At 33.5% G+C, this 15,466-nt stretch overlaps 1 protein-coding gene across 2 annotated transcripts in view; it reads right to left on the reverse strand.

The window, feature by feature from the left end:
• Window positions 1–254: 254 nt before the first annotated feature.
• Window positions 255–15,466, reverse strand: part of ZBTB10 (zinc finger and BTB domain containing 10) — a 33,803-nt gene continuing 18,591 nt past the window's right edge. For both annotated transcript variants that reach the window (XM_057497944.1, XM_057497943.1), the window contains exons 3-6: window positions 10,257–10,355; window positions 5,872–6,048; window positions 5,494–5,666; window positions 255–5,158 (exon numbers count right to left, since the gene is read on the reverse strand). In XM_057497944.1, coding sequence (XP_057353927.1) covers window positions 4,853–5,158; window positions 5,494–5,666; window positions 5,872–6,048; window positions 10,257–10,355 — 755 coding nt within the window. In that variant the 3' untranslated portion in view covers window positions 255–4,852. The remainder of the gene's footprint in view (window positions 5,159–5,493; window positions 5,667–5,871; window positions 6,049–10,256; window positions 10,356–15,466) is intronic.

Consider the following 15,466-nt stretch of genomic DNA (forward strand, 5'->3'; position numbering starts at 1 on the left):
TCTCCAAGCATTACTAGGAGGTAGTTTTGAGTTATTTATGCACTTCATATGAAAAAACATACAAACCAAAAAACCCTTATAATACTCTAGAATTCATAATTGTAAACCTTAAGTACAAAGATAACTGGATTTTACATTGTCAAAGTTTACAAAGGTGTTCCTCTATCCCAGTTAGTCTAAATTAGTACACTTTAAATGCAAAGAAATTTGAATTAAATGTCAAGAGTCAATAAAATTCACAAAGCCAAAAGCAGTTTAGTGCTCACAAGTTTATATTTTTAGGTTTGATAAAGATTCTTGTGTATTTTCTAAATACACAGACGAAACAAGTTTTGGAAGTTTACATACATGTCTTAGGACACTTATACTAGGTAGGTAAATTACATTAAAAAAATTGGTCTTCGTAAAAGGTCTTCCCAAAGAGCTTTTACAAACAGCAGGCAGAAGAAAATGTTTTTATGTTTACAGTGTTTAAAATGCTGATTCTCCCATTTCATAATGACCTCAACCATCCCTCTCCTTAACCCAAAAATTTTTCTCAACAGCCAGTGTACTTCAAATTTAAGTACCCAACATCGTAAAGCCTAGCGCTGGAAAACATCTTTTAAAGCATGCTTATCCCTAACACATTTTCATCTATCTAGAACTGGTCAACTTCACTTCAAAGCAGGGATACAGCAGGAAAAAAACTTTCCATTTTAATTCCCAAAGTGACTAAAAAAAAAACCTGTTAGTTCTAAGCACGTATGTTATGTACCATAGTTAAGTTTAAGGATCTGGGTGACTGAACGGCACAAAAATTGGGGTTCACGTCTACTTTTTCAATTAAAACCATCCTTTTAAAATATGAAAATGCCACAGCCAATTAATAGCTTGCGCTACACTGGGGTTCAGTATATTATTTATAATCAGGTGACAACACAATTTCTGTATTAGGAGGAAATACTAGTAAGGGTATTTGGAGAAGGAAGGATTAGACACTCAAATTCCTAGCATAGCTGTTTTATAAGGAAAACATGTCTCCATAGACACTCCTTTAAAGAGCTGAAATTCTACACAAGCTTTTTAATGAGGAAGCAATAGAGCCCCCTAAATAGAGCATGAGCTTCACAACCAGACCTGGTCAAAATCCAGTTCTATCTCTTAGTAGCTGTGTTACATTAGGCAAGTTAATTAGGCAAATTTCTTGGAGCCTTTCCTCTTCTATAAAATGGAGACAATAGCACCTACCTTATAGGAAATTAGATAAATGTGAAGCGCAATGGCACATGTAGGCACTACAAAATGGTGGCTTTTGGAATCATTATTCAGAAAAATAAACTCTTCATTCTATGTTGACAAATCCTAAAAATACAAATAAAGTTTATTGAAGTTCTAAAATTTATGATTTTTAAAACCCATCTTCCATCACACTTCCCCATGTATACTCCAGTTATCTTCAGGCCTTTTATACTATATATCGTATTAATATGGATTACTAAGCCCTGATCTTTTCGATTCCTATTTTCTCCCTTTTCCCATTCCTTCTTTTCCTCTTGGTTCACATCTATTATTAAACTAAGATATATCATGCCCTTATTACGTACCAGACAGTGTTCTAGGCGCTTTATATTAACTAACTCATTATACATCACTCTTCATCAAGATGGTTCTACCAAAACCAGTTAGTGTTTTCCCCCCAAATTTCAAAACTACTCATTACTGTTCAGTTTCCCCATCCTATAAATTTTTTTTAGCAGCTCTCATTTGCTAGGGTGCTAAAATTGAAGATATCTAGTGAATATCAAAAATTGAGGGCTGATGACAGTGACAAAGCAGGGATCATACAGAAGTAACTGTCTCTGAGAATCCTAAGAATATAATATACATAACCTTGATTTATATGAGAGGGTCTGTTCTACAGAGTGAATAGGAAAGAAAGTTTATAATCTTTCCCCTTCATTAAAATTAAAAGCTCTAAAATATTGCTCATTTAAAATAAAAGTTAACAAGAGAAAAAATCTACCAAATGTGTAACACATAATTCTGCCAGGGCTACAGACAAAATTATGAGTATTTCATTGTTACCTCTCTGAGACCAATCATAAGTTCTTAGTATCTATCAACTTCCTGAAATTGTATTGTAAGTCAGAAAAAGAATATACTTAAAAAAAAAAAAAAGAGAGAGAGAGAGAAATGTCCAGTAGTATACCTTAGTACTAAAACTAATTTTAAAAAAGATCTAGAAGGGAAAAGGCAGTCCCCTCAAGATCATGAAACAAAATAAATTAGGCAGTCAGCAAGTAGAAAAACTTGTCAATTCTGTTTCCGGTACAACGCTTACTTTAAAGAAGAAATTTTTATATAGGCTGAGGCTAAATATTCAAGAGTATAAACATTTTTCCTTTGGGTTACCTTTCTAAAAACAAACTTTTAAAGTATCATACTTCAGTTGACTAAATTATAGTCAAATCTGTCACAACACAACATAAAAATGGACAATTATAGAATATTTTAAATTAACAGTAACAACCCATCTATATCAAACCTTGTTTCCAACTAAAACCAAAACAAAAGCACAATAATCCTGTAGTGTACCAAGTGTGTATTTCAACTTACTATATGCAATCTAACAAAAATTTGGTCATAATTTACCAGATATACATAAACAATTTAAGTAGTAAAAGAAAACTCAGGTTAAAGAGAGTAAGTTCCTATCTTGAGGAAAAGTAAGAGCACATTAAGAATATAAAGCCAAGTCCAGTTTCTATGCAATAAGTGAACTGTAGTCTAATAAAGCAGATTTAGGTGATTTTCAGATATATATATTTTCTCTTTAATATATATTTATATATAGACAGACCTACCAATTGTAAACTATGGTTTATTTTAAAGGAGGGGAATAAATGGGATGAAAAGAAATCTTTATACTATACTTACATATTCACAAAGCAGAACAGTTCACGTTTATAATACTTTTTCATTCATAGTATCTTTGCCCAAACTAATGTCTACTTTGGACCCCACCAGAATTACATTTTACTCATTTGTCTAGAACACTGAGAATAAGATGTACTCTTCTTCAGTCTTCAACAAAAATCAAACCAAACTATTTATGTCAGTTTTACAGTTATGTAGAAAGTAGAAGTTTAGATGACAGAAGATTCATCTAACCATGTTTATCTTTGACTTACCTAAGCAGAAATATCGGTGCCTAACATTAAACCATTATTCTACTGAAATTCAGAGACAGTGAGAAACCTTGTCTCTTAAAAAAAAAGTTACCAACTTTACAACTTTGATCAGATGGAGCACCAAAAAATTAAGTCTATATCAAAGTGTACTTTGCAGTTTTCCCACACAACAAGCATATAGTTACCTGATTAATAAAATAGGAAAATATACTCAATTTCTATTTAAAAGAAAGCTGAAAATATGATATCCTCAATCTCATATAATATATATGTTCTTGATAAATGTCATGCATGTTAATATTATGTGAAACATTGCTGTGAGTTTATCAGCTATTTCATCTGTCTTTAGACTAAATAAATCTGACAATTTCAACTTAATACTTCAACTCTTGAACCCTAAAGAATTTTAGTTAATAGAATAAATTGTAAAACCTCTCAATATTTTATTTATAAGATTTCCGCAGATTGTTGAATCATGGCGATTACTATACATCAAGTTGTAGTGACTCTAAGGAATTGAAAAATAAATTATGTCATAATTTCAAAACACTCAGTATCTCATTAAGTATGAAACAAAAGAGAATGTACTTTTTGTGTTAATTTTAATGATAAAAAGGGCACAGGAGTAAAAACCTGATATTTCACTTATATTGCATAACAAGCTAACCAAACTGGACATGGAGGTTAAATTATAAAACAAATCATTGTTCTTATCATTTCTATGACTTCTCTTTCAGTTAGATTTGTCTTTTCAAATAGGACTGAGGTATAGTACACTGGCAAAAATAAAGAGGCAAACAAGAATAGTGCCAAAGTAACAGATACCCAAAACCGAACACCATGTCAGAAAACGTCATACTGTAATAACCATTTATCAGATTAGAGCAGCGGGAGAAAGTTACTTCTAAATCATAATTATTTTAGTGGTATTTGTCAACTTCACCACGGTAACTTTGCAACATCATTCTTCATTTGTGAAAGTAGTAAAATTCATGTCAAAAAAGGAAAGGGGGAATGGAGGAAGTCAGTTAGTTCATTCCAATAAATTACCTCTCCAGTTCTCATAACATGCCCATCAGCACAAATTTGAGAAATAATACCTAAGACCAGAAGAGACTTGGTTTAAGTTATAAAGGAAATTAAAATGGAAAATACAGAAAAGTAGAACCAATGGGGTTGAAAAGGCCCCTCACTGAAAATCTGTATTAAAAAAAAATAAAAATAAAAATACAATAGAAACAAAACTCTACTAGTACAAACTAGCCTGAGTGGTTTGATGGACAGAGTGGGTCAGCTGTCACTGAACTCTCATAAATGGATTTTCTTCATTCATGTTAAAATGGCACATGAATGTAAGCTCTTTAAGGACAGGTACTATATTTTCATAGGACCCAAAGAGTTACTGTATATCCTATAAATAAAAATATTTTTACTTTGATAACTGACTGAAGATGTGGGGACTCCATTTAATTCAACCACAAGGTTGTTTGCTGTACAGTCCTGTGCAAATATAAAAAAAAAAAAATTTTTTGCTATAAGGCTTTGACCCTACAGTTTTCACAGCAACATAACTACCATCCAGCATGTACCATATTTTGCAAGCCTTCAAGTTCAACAATTCAAATTGTCGATTCATATTATGTCCAAATGCAGCATCCTTGAGGAGTATAGTAGGTCAGTTAATCATCTAGAGACATACAAACATCTCCTGATTCATCCCATCGAGATGGATCATTCTGATCTTCTGCATCATCAACCAGCTCTTCATCAGCTTCTCCTACTTCATTCTCCTCATATTCTTCATCTCGAGGGAAATCTGTATCCTGTCCCTGATCTACACCTTCTTGCCCTCCTGGTTGTGATTTATCTGCACAGTCTACACAAACACCATAGCGTCGAGATCCATGTCTTATTCCAACACTGGCTGCTAACATGAAGATCTTCTTACATACCATACATTTGTATTTTTTATCCTTTTTATGCACCTAATTGAAGGGGGAAAAATCCAATATAAGAATAGTAGAGACAATAAATAATGTTTGAACCACTCAAACTAGTCTACCCATTTAACAATGACAGACAATAGCACTACTTTTCTACACGGAAGGTCAGTTCATAAATCACATTGTTTAATAATAATGATCATTAAGTTTGCAAGTAACAGTGTTAAAATACCTTAAAATTCACTGACATAGTTTAACTATCAGTTTATATTTAATAATAATCATTAAATTATAAGTTAACAGTGTTAAAATACCTTAAATTCACTAATATAAGTATAGTTTAACTCAAAGATCAGTTTATATGTAAAGTTGCTTACCAGGGAATGTCTTTTTACATGTTCTCTTCGAGTAAACAGTTTTCCACAAATATCACAGCTAAATGATCTCACTCCCGTATGAATGAGCAAATGCCTTTTTAGTGTTCGTCTGTATTTGGCTACATAGCTACAATGAGGACATTTTAACTTGTTCATGATTAGAGATGATTCACCTTTAAAAATTAAAAGAAAACACACACAAAAAAGCACTTAATATACATTAAACAGAAAACTTGCTATCAAAAAACTTACCTATCCCTGAGAACAGATGTTGTTACAGGGCTATTACTACCTGACTTTATTTTGAAACCCAGAATATGGAAGCTTTTGCTACAAATTATTAAGAATTCTGTAGATGTTTAGTTGACTAATACTTGCCATTTTCCCAAGTTTCTTGTTTTGGCCAAGATTCAGGCAATAATCCATACTTGAAATCATTTGAAGCACCTGGTATCAATCCATACTTGAAATCATTTGAAGTACCTGGTAGCAATCCATACTTGAAATCGCTTGAAGGGCCAGGCATCAGGCCATACTTGAAATCATGTGAAGTACCTAATACAATTAATTAAAAAGTGATTTTTATGTAATGAAGGTAATAAAGAGCTGTCTCTTTTTAGATTAAGAAAATGAAAGAAATTCATTTGTATCTCATAAACACTATGATAGAATAGCTTAATATAAAATAGTTAAATAAAAATACTCAGTCTAAAACTGAGATGTCTTCAACTTTATTATTATCCTAATTATAATACACTGATGGCAGACATATTAAATAGAAACCAACTAAAGTTTAAAATACAATTCAACCGCGACTCTCTTGTCCCCTCCTGGTGTGAGCCAGCTCTGTCCTCTCGTTTTACCTTTAAAAAAAAGCCTCTGCCTTCCTCTCCTATAAAATAAATAAATTAAAAAAAAATACAATTCAACCATAGGAAAAAACTTGAGTAAAATAAATCTGAACACTCTTTAATGGTGTGTGGAGACCACATGAAACTACCTTTCTAAATACTGTATTTCAAACATACTTAAAACATAACTTTCTCTTATTAGTTGCTATCCTAACTATTCTATCACCTTGAAGCCCAGCTATAGAACAGGATAGGTTATTATCCTCACTCTTCCCCCCACAAATCACATAATCTTGTTTTAAAACTAATCTGTACAGAAAAATAGACTAAGGATGAAGAATACAGAGTCAGTGAAATTACAATGTATTGCTCTTATACTGTCAGACACACTGGGGCAAGTTAAGTGAATGGCCTCCTGGAGGTTCATCAAAACCTCTAACTTCATCCTTAAATGAATGAAAATCCAGAAGGTAGAATCAAAATTGAACAGTCAATGTCCTTTAGGGAATTTATGCCTGAGGATCTTTAGACTAGTGAAGACAGGAATCATCTCTGTATTTAATTTCATGTTGAACATGCATGTGATTCCTTGGATCCAGAAATCTTTTGGCAGTATTAACACTCCCAGAATCCTCCACAGCTACTGGATCCTGATCCAAGCAACCATCAACTCTTCCCTCTGGATTAGTTTCAACATCCATTTGCTGGTCTCCCAGCTCACACTTTTGCTTTCCTGGCATTTGTTCTGAACAAAGCAATCAGAGATTCTTTTTAAACTTTTTAATAAATAGCCTGGCACCTTGCTTGAAAGTCTGCAAGGGCTACCCATCTCACTCACAGTAAAAGCCAAATACTTCCAATATCCTAGAAAGTATTATATAATCTCATCCTTGCTTCCAACCACCCTCTTGGGTCACTCTCTTCCAACCACACTGGCCTCCATGCTGTTCCTCCACAGTAAAATGGCTCCCACTTAGAGGCCTTCACACTCACCCTTCCCTCTGCCTGGAACACAACAATACAGAAAATATGCATAGCTCACTCATGTAGCAATTAATTAATTTTCCTCCCATGGACACCATGGATTTTACAAAAGAAAGCTTACCAAAATAGGTTTTTCTTCAGAATTCATATTCCTTTATTTATGTATCAAATATATTGTCATTCTCAAAAATTTAAGAATTTAAGATTTCCTCTTTGGTCAAAGTATCATTCCCCAACAATGGAAACAGGTGTCTGAGGTACTTAAAAATTGTACTTTGTTGCTATAAATATTAACTACTTTGTACCTGGCATACTTTTACCCATTTTTTTTAATGTTAGGAAAGCCCGTAATTACACAATTTAACTATAATGCATTACCGTGTGTGGGATGGAGATTCGGATAGGCATGTTATCCCGTGATGGTGAATCTATAAACTTTTAGTTTTACATTTTTAAATAAAGTTTGAGGTTTATGACTTATAATTCCTGTCCAAAGTGGTACAAAACAAAGTAAGCTCTAAAAGAACAAGGACTGTGACTGTCTTACTCACCTTTGTGTATTTCTAATGTCCAAGACATATGCCCTTCAATTATTTGTTAACTGTATCTAGAAAATTCTAGCATGTACATGGTATTTTCAACTTGCTCAAAATACTTGAAAAACTAATGTCAGAAATCATGTCAGATATGGTGAGATCCTCAATTAAGTATTATTCATTTACATATATATGTAGATAGAAAAAATAGCCCTGAAACAATTTATTAATCCCTAACCCAAGATTTGTATTATTTAATATTAATACTTGAAATTCCATGTCTCTCTAGATAACCTACAATAAAGACATAATAAATCCATGATAATAGGCAAGAGGCAGTGTATCTGGAATACAAAATGATAACTGCAATTAAGGAAGCCTCACCTCAAACTTCTTTCATCTCTCCAAATTCTTATAGTGAGTAGAGATTACTGGCAGGAAGTATTAAGAACACAGCTTGAACAAAGGTATTGCTTTTGTGATTCAATACCCTGGAGGATCATTAATGTCATTAAGTATCTACTGTGCTTACTCTTAAATAATAACCTTCTGGTACACTGTTCCATAATGGCAAACTAAGAAGAAAGCAATGTTTTTGAAGTCAAAATTGTAAGACAAAGGCTGACCTGAGTTCCAAAAATACTACTGGATCAAAATGTCCCCTAAAGGGAAATGACTCTAAATCAAGGGTTTATTTTTTTTGAGAATGAGATGAATTATACAGACCATTCTCCACTGAAAATGTTTATGTGCAAAAATTTGTAATTTTACTATGAAATCACATAGCCCAACTAAACCCCTTCTTGAATCAGATTTCTAAATTACAAAAGCAAATCCATAAAATACTCTTGTACTATTAGTGATTTTCTGTACAAGCAAGGTCTTCAAAGTTCAACCCATCTGGTATGTAAATTGCTGATTTCAAAATCTTTCTTATTAATTCTTTTTAATAGCTAGGAGAAATCACCTTAAGGCAGTTTCTTCAGAATTATTCAGTTTAATGGCTTAATTTTGGCCAATGCATACTGTACACAGAAGACCAATACTCTCTGTAAGGCATACCACTAGAGTTCCCTCTCATCAATTTTTAAAACAATTTCAAAGATACACAAGTTGAAGAAACACTGTCTCTTTATGTATCTTCAACCGTTAGTTTTGCCACATGTGCTTTCTATGTATACATAAACACCTTTTATATACTATTTGAAAACTCACATTTTTATCACATCACCCCTAAAATACAGAATCTATCTTCTAGAACTTTCTCCTACATAAATATAGCACCTTTATCATATCCAAGAAATTTATAATTGTTCAACTATCATTTAACTCATACTACATATACAAATTTCCAACTGTTCCCCAAGTCCCTCTTAGTCGTCTTTTTTTTGACCCATGATGCTATCAAGTTGACACATGAATTTAGCTGGTCTCCTTCCAACTACTGGTTCCTCTGCTTGTTTTTTTTATGGCATTAACATTTTAGAATATGTACTAGCCGTATTTGTGTAGTTTGTCTGATTTTCTTCTATGATTAGGTTCAAGCGGAACATTTTGGCAAGACTACTACAATGGTGAAGTTTTGTCCTATCATGTCAGAAGACATACCATTTCAGTTTCTTTTACTGCTAAGTTTAATCACTTCGCTATGCTTATGTTCATCAGATCTCTTTATTGTAAAGATATCTTTTCCTCCTTGTAATTAGAAGTAACCTGTGGATAATACCAAGAACATGTGAATGTGCTTTACAATAACCTTCTGCCAAATCATCATGGGGATAAGCCCAGGAACAGGAGCTTAACATCCACTGATAATCCTGAATTATATCCTGTGGGGGTTAAAAAATAGGTTATTTTCCCAATTCTATCATTCTTCTATTGACTAGCCTGGAATTCTTCTAGTAAAGCAAAGAAAGCTTTCTCCCTTAACTCACTTATAATTTACACAATATTCATAGATTCTTTATGTGTGGGACACTTCCCCCAAAGTATAGTTGATATTATCATTATTTAGATATAACATTTTCTATAGCTATCAGCAACCACACTATTATTTTACATCAAAACTAATAACAAATTAAAATACATTAGTCAACCATTCTAATAATTACTATTCTCACTTCATCTATTTACTGGCAGGAAGTCATAAGCTGCTTTTTAAGAGTTTTTAAACTCTAATGGCCTCCCCATGCAAACAAATTAACAACTATCCATTTGTATTTACCAGGCTTCCAAGGTTTATCATAAACACAGCTACCACAGATTGAAGTATCTACATATAAAACTGCTTTAAGGGAAAGAAACTGCAGTAGACCCTAATAAAAATACACAAATACTTTGCAATCTTCAAATCCTCTTAAGTGTACTCTTGCTAACATCCTATGGTACCTACCAGCATCACCTCCATCTTGACTGGAGCCGGCTTCAGCCAATAAGTTTGCATTCACATTCCTATCACAATCTGGCCCTGAGAGTAGAGTGCCATCCAGATCTGGAAAGGAAATGTAGTATAATCTGTTATTTACAACTACACCATAGCCATCACCCAAAATAGCACTCTCTTCTTGGAATTGTTTCTTATACAGACTAAATAGAAAGGATATCTCCAAGTATTGAGTATGTATGATGTCCTTTACAAGGAACAGAAGCCTAAGACATAGTTTCAACCACAGGAACAAGTACACACTCAACATTAAGTGCAGTGTACTGAATAGGAATGAGGTTCAGAGCGAACATGAATTAGATGTTCTAGCTCCATCTATTACTGGCTATATGAGCATGTGCCCAGTTTCCTTATATGTATACACCTATATATCAACGATCTGATATAGAATTTAATTAGGTAATACAAGCCAATTGTTGTTGTTATGGTATCTGGCACCCAAAAGATAGCTGCTACTATTGCTAGTATTAAGTACAGATAAAACATTATTGTTTCTGCATTGGCTCAGAAGTGGAAAACACCAATTAAAGCTAGATACAGCAAAGGAAGACTTCAGAGAAGTAATTCCTAAGAGTTAATCTTGAAATATGGAAACATGGATGTGGAGAGGCAGCATAAAAGAATAAAGCATATTAATGAGAGGAATGCTTTTGGTTCTTATATATTAATTCCCTTCCAATCTGTTCCATCCTTTCCATTTCTCTATCATTCAGACACCCATCACTACTCTCCTGGATTAGTCATTGAAATATTGAAAGTTTCTTGGTATCTTTTTTTGCAAAATACAGTGCTCACACTTCTATTCATTTCCCACAACAATGCCAAACAGATCTTCCTAAAACATAAATTGTTAAGTTGCTCCTTTACTTAAAATTTTCAATGTTTCATCACAGCTTTTAGGATAATCTTCAAACTCCTTAAGCATCAACCTACTGGTACTATGTATTCTCTCTCAAATGAATTTTAAGTATTGGAAGACATTTTTTAAATGCCCCTTTCATAGACAATCTCTCCTCTACTTCCCAGTCAAGACTTATCTGTAGTATCACCATCTTATGCTGCACTGGCTTCCCAACACTCAGGGTGGAAGAAAAAAAAGAAAAGGAAAAAACAAAAACCACCACCTCTTTTAACACACAAATACTTTACCCAAAGAAAATTACAGGCGGGCAAATAAATGGCAGTATAGTCATACAATGGAGTAATACCCAGCAATGGTTCCAGTGTACAGTTATGAAGCCCAAAACCATTGAACAGATATGATTTATACTAAGAGGCCAGTAAGATTACATAATTGCATGATTAAAAAAAGAACAGTAACAAAATGATCCTCAAGTAGGCTGTAACAGGTTGTACAGAGCACTACAGGTCATAATAAGGATTTTGATTTTTATTCTAAAAGAAGTAAAATATTTGTCTCATTTGCCTTTTAGAAACTATTCCTGATTTTATATGAATGAATTAAAAGAAGACAAGAGGAGACATACACGGAGACTAGTAAGGAAACAATTCAGGTGAGAGCTAATGGTGGCCTTCACTTGGTTGATGGCAGTGGCAAATGGAGAAAAGTGGATGAATTTGATAGTTCTTGGAGGAACAATAATAGGGCTTGGTGACATACTGAATCTGAGAGTTATACTCACTGAGGGTGAAGAAGGAAGTTTCTAGCCTATACTCATGGGAGCTAGGGAACCCTGAAAGAGGACCAGTTTTGGAGGAAATAAGAGGTTTAAGAAGATTAGTTACGAACATACTGAGTCTGACATACCTAAGAAAGAGGTAGTATAATGTGTCTGGGGTGGGGGTGGTAAGTTAAAAGGTTAAGCTCTGGATACTGCTGGGATCAAATCTCAGCTCTGCCACTTCCCAGAGTGTGGCAGCTGGGAAGATTATTTTACCTCTCCAACGCAGTGGTTCTCAGTGTTTGTCTCTAAACTAGAAGCATTAGCATCACCTGGAAACTTGGTAGAAATATAGATTTTCAGGCCCCATGCTGGACCTACTGAGTCAGATACTTTGGAGGTGGGGCTCAGCAACCTGTATTTTAACAAGAGTCTAGGTGACTCTGATACTTACTAGAGACTGAGAATTGCGTTATTAGGAAAATGGGGAAAATACTAGCAAAGAGCTTAGCACTTCTCACTTATTATCTCATCTGATTCTTAACTTTAAGGATTAACTTTACAGGATGAAGTTTAAGGATCAAATAAGGTAACATGATAAGTGCTTAGCTCTTTGCCTGGTTTATAGCACTCAAAATTTTAACTAGTTATCAAGCTTCAAAGAAATTTAGTGACAAAGGCTATAGATCCGGTGCTTGGGAGGTTGAAAAAATGTTTGGGTTGTCAGAATGTACATGGTAAATAAAGCCAAGGAAATAAACAGATGGGACCATGATGAGAAGACTACAACCAATGTATTGAGGAATCTTAGCATTTAATAAGCTAGAAAAGGTATAAAAAGACAATGAAAACAGTATTTCAAGAATTTGTCCTCTGCGACAATGAAGCCAAGAATTCGAGATGAGAACTCAAATGTGCATTGTTTTAATTTAATTGAATAAGCACTGAGCACCAAGGAGGTCCCTGGTGATCTTAAGAGTGATACTGATGGATCAGTGGGGCAAATACAAAGAGTAAGAATGGTTACTGTGAACGGAAGATGATGAATTATGATATATAACAGATAATGAGAAATTTGGAATGTAAAAGGAAAGAGAAAGATCGAGTTTTTTAATTTTTAAGATGAAAGTAAAACATTTAAGGGCTTAAAGGAAGAAGTCACCAACACAGGGAGAAGTTGAAAATACTGAAGAAATATGAAAAAGAGAAGAAACTATCAATTCTCTAAGATTCCTAGGAAGTCGGGTCCAGAAACATGTTTGGATACTTAAGAGAGACAGCAGACACAATATGTATAGAGAAAGAAAAAGTTCGAAGACATTAAGGACATTCCAGTCTGTCTGATGGCTTTTATTTTCTCTTTATTAGCAGTAGAATGGGAAGTCACTGCATAGAGTAAATGGGTTGGAAGTCAGGAGAATGAACAAGGAGTTATTGGGGATAGCAGAAAACAGTAAACAGACTGGTCTACTTCTTGACAACAGGGATAATATTTAGGTTTTATTTTCCCAGTATTTATCACAATGCATGACAAATACAAGGCTTTTCAATCAAATGATCTTTTTAAAAAATTCTGCCCTTTGCAACCTGTATTGCTAATTTAAATTAATCGTAGTTGGAAATAATTTCTTAGTTTTTTCGTGTATAACAACATTAATACATATCCATAAACTCAAAACAATTAACTAAAGTTTAGTTTTGTATTCCTATGAAAAGTTAAATCTTTAAAATTAAACTTAGTTTTCCAGTATTTTTTTAAAAAGTCATTATTCTAAAGTGTATAGTCTGTTCAGAGGGCATATCTTAAAATTCTGCAACTGGGTTTGTAAATACAGGGTGTTTCTATTTATGTAACACTCTATAGTGATTTGTTAAAAGCTTTCCTCAGCTTTCTTAAAATAGACATTTCCTGTTTCCTACTCTACCCCTGAAGCATTAGAATTTAACTTATCTTTATTCCTACAAGGACACAGAACACCTCAACTCAAAAGCTTAACAGATGCAAGTATATTCTGCTGTATTACTGTGTACAGTAATTGCTCTCAAAAAGAAAATCATACCCATACTATGGATATTAAATCTCTTTTGAAAGGTACCATTTGGTTCTTGATACCAAAAACAAAAAAATCTTGAAATAGGAGAGCCCTTCCAAGTTGACAGTAAGCTTTCATAAACAGCACGTTTAACTTAGGATTCAATACATCTTATCACTGCCATATCTCATTTGAAAGCAGCCAAACCTCCTAGCAGCTCATTTTTAATCAGTTATATTGATATGAGAGGAATAGAAGCCAGGCAACCAACCATTCACATGATATAGTAATTAATTTTGTTCACTAGGAAGCAAAAGCAGTAATTTTTGGTCATCATCTTGTCTCTGACATTGTACAATTAAAAAACTAATTCTAATTTATTTGGATATTTCTATGTCCATGAGGATAATTCTAATATACAGCTGACCCTTGAGCAATGTGGGGTTAGGCACCCCACCCCCATGCCTTGTCAAAAACTCCTTGGTAACTTTTGACTCCCCAAAAACTTTACTAATAGCATACTGTTACTGGAAGTCTTAACAATAACATAAACAACCAGCATATTTTATGTTGTATGAATTATATACTGTATTCTGACAATAAAAGTTAAAGTGAAAAATATTTCAAATTGTCACAAATCTCCAAAAATTTTTTCTAATGTATTTGTTGAAAATCCACTTGTAAGTGGACCCACAGAATTCAAACTCGTATTGTTCAATGGTCAATGGTACTTGTTTTTGTGACATGCATGACCTTCCTTCCTATGGAAATCTTTCACTGTACTTACACTTAACAAAAAAGGCCAAGATGTCTCTGCAAACAAAACTTTCTTGAAGAGCTATTAGAACATTCATTTCACAAAATAACAGCTGTATTTCTGAATGGTAGCAGGTATATGCACGCTATGTATTACCATTCAAGTGATCAGAGCTAAATGATAAACTATTCTTTCTCCAGTGAACAGCTAATAGCAGACACCTCCTCCCAAAAGAATCCCCAGGTTTTTGTACATCAAGAACTAAGTCCTTTTGTATATGCTATCTCATTTAAATTTCATTATGTATTTATGTAAAACAGAATATTTTTATCCTTAACTTCATGAGGATAATTAAGGTAAGGTAGCAGCAGAGCACTACATTGTTTATTCTATCTTACACCACCTCCTGATAACATGAGAGCAATGCTAGAAAAAAAGAATGCAGAAGTATATCCATCGTAAACTTACTTTCGTAGTGATACCTGACATACTTTTTGCTATATGAACAATAAACCTTACCTACACCCTGTGCAAAGCCAGCATTCACTTTACTAACCTTCTCTTTATTTAATAAAGCCATCTCCAAAATCTTAAGCGTACCTAGAAGTCAGCTACCATTTTTTACAACAATACATTTTGTCTATCTTGAAAGCAATCTCCTCTTTAGAATTTAAGTAGTTCTTATTATCTATGAATCGCATTAAAAAATATAAAATCTTATTCATGGGTTTATAAAAATCTATTAAG

This window comes from Manis pentadactyla, chromosome 3 (assembly GCF_030020395.1).
Source record: "Manis pentadactyla isolate mManPen7 chromosome 3, mManPen7.hap1, whole genome shotgun sequence".
Classification (NCBI taxonomy): domain Eukaryota; kingdom Metazoa; phylum Chordata; class Mammalia; order Pholidota; family Manidae; genus Manis; species Manis pentadactyla.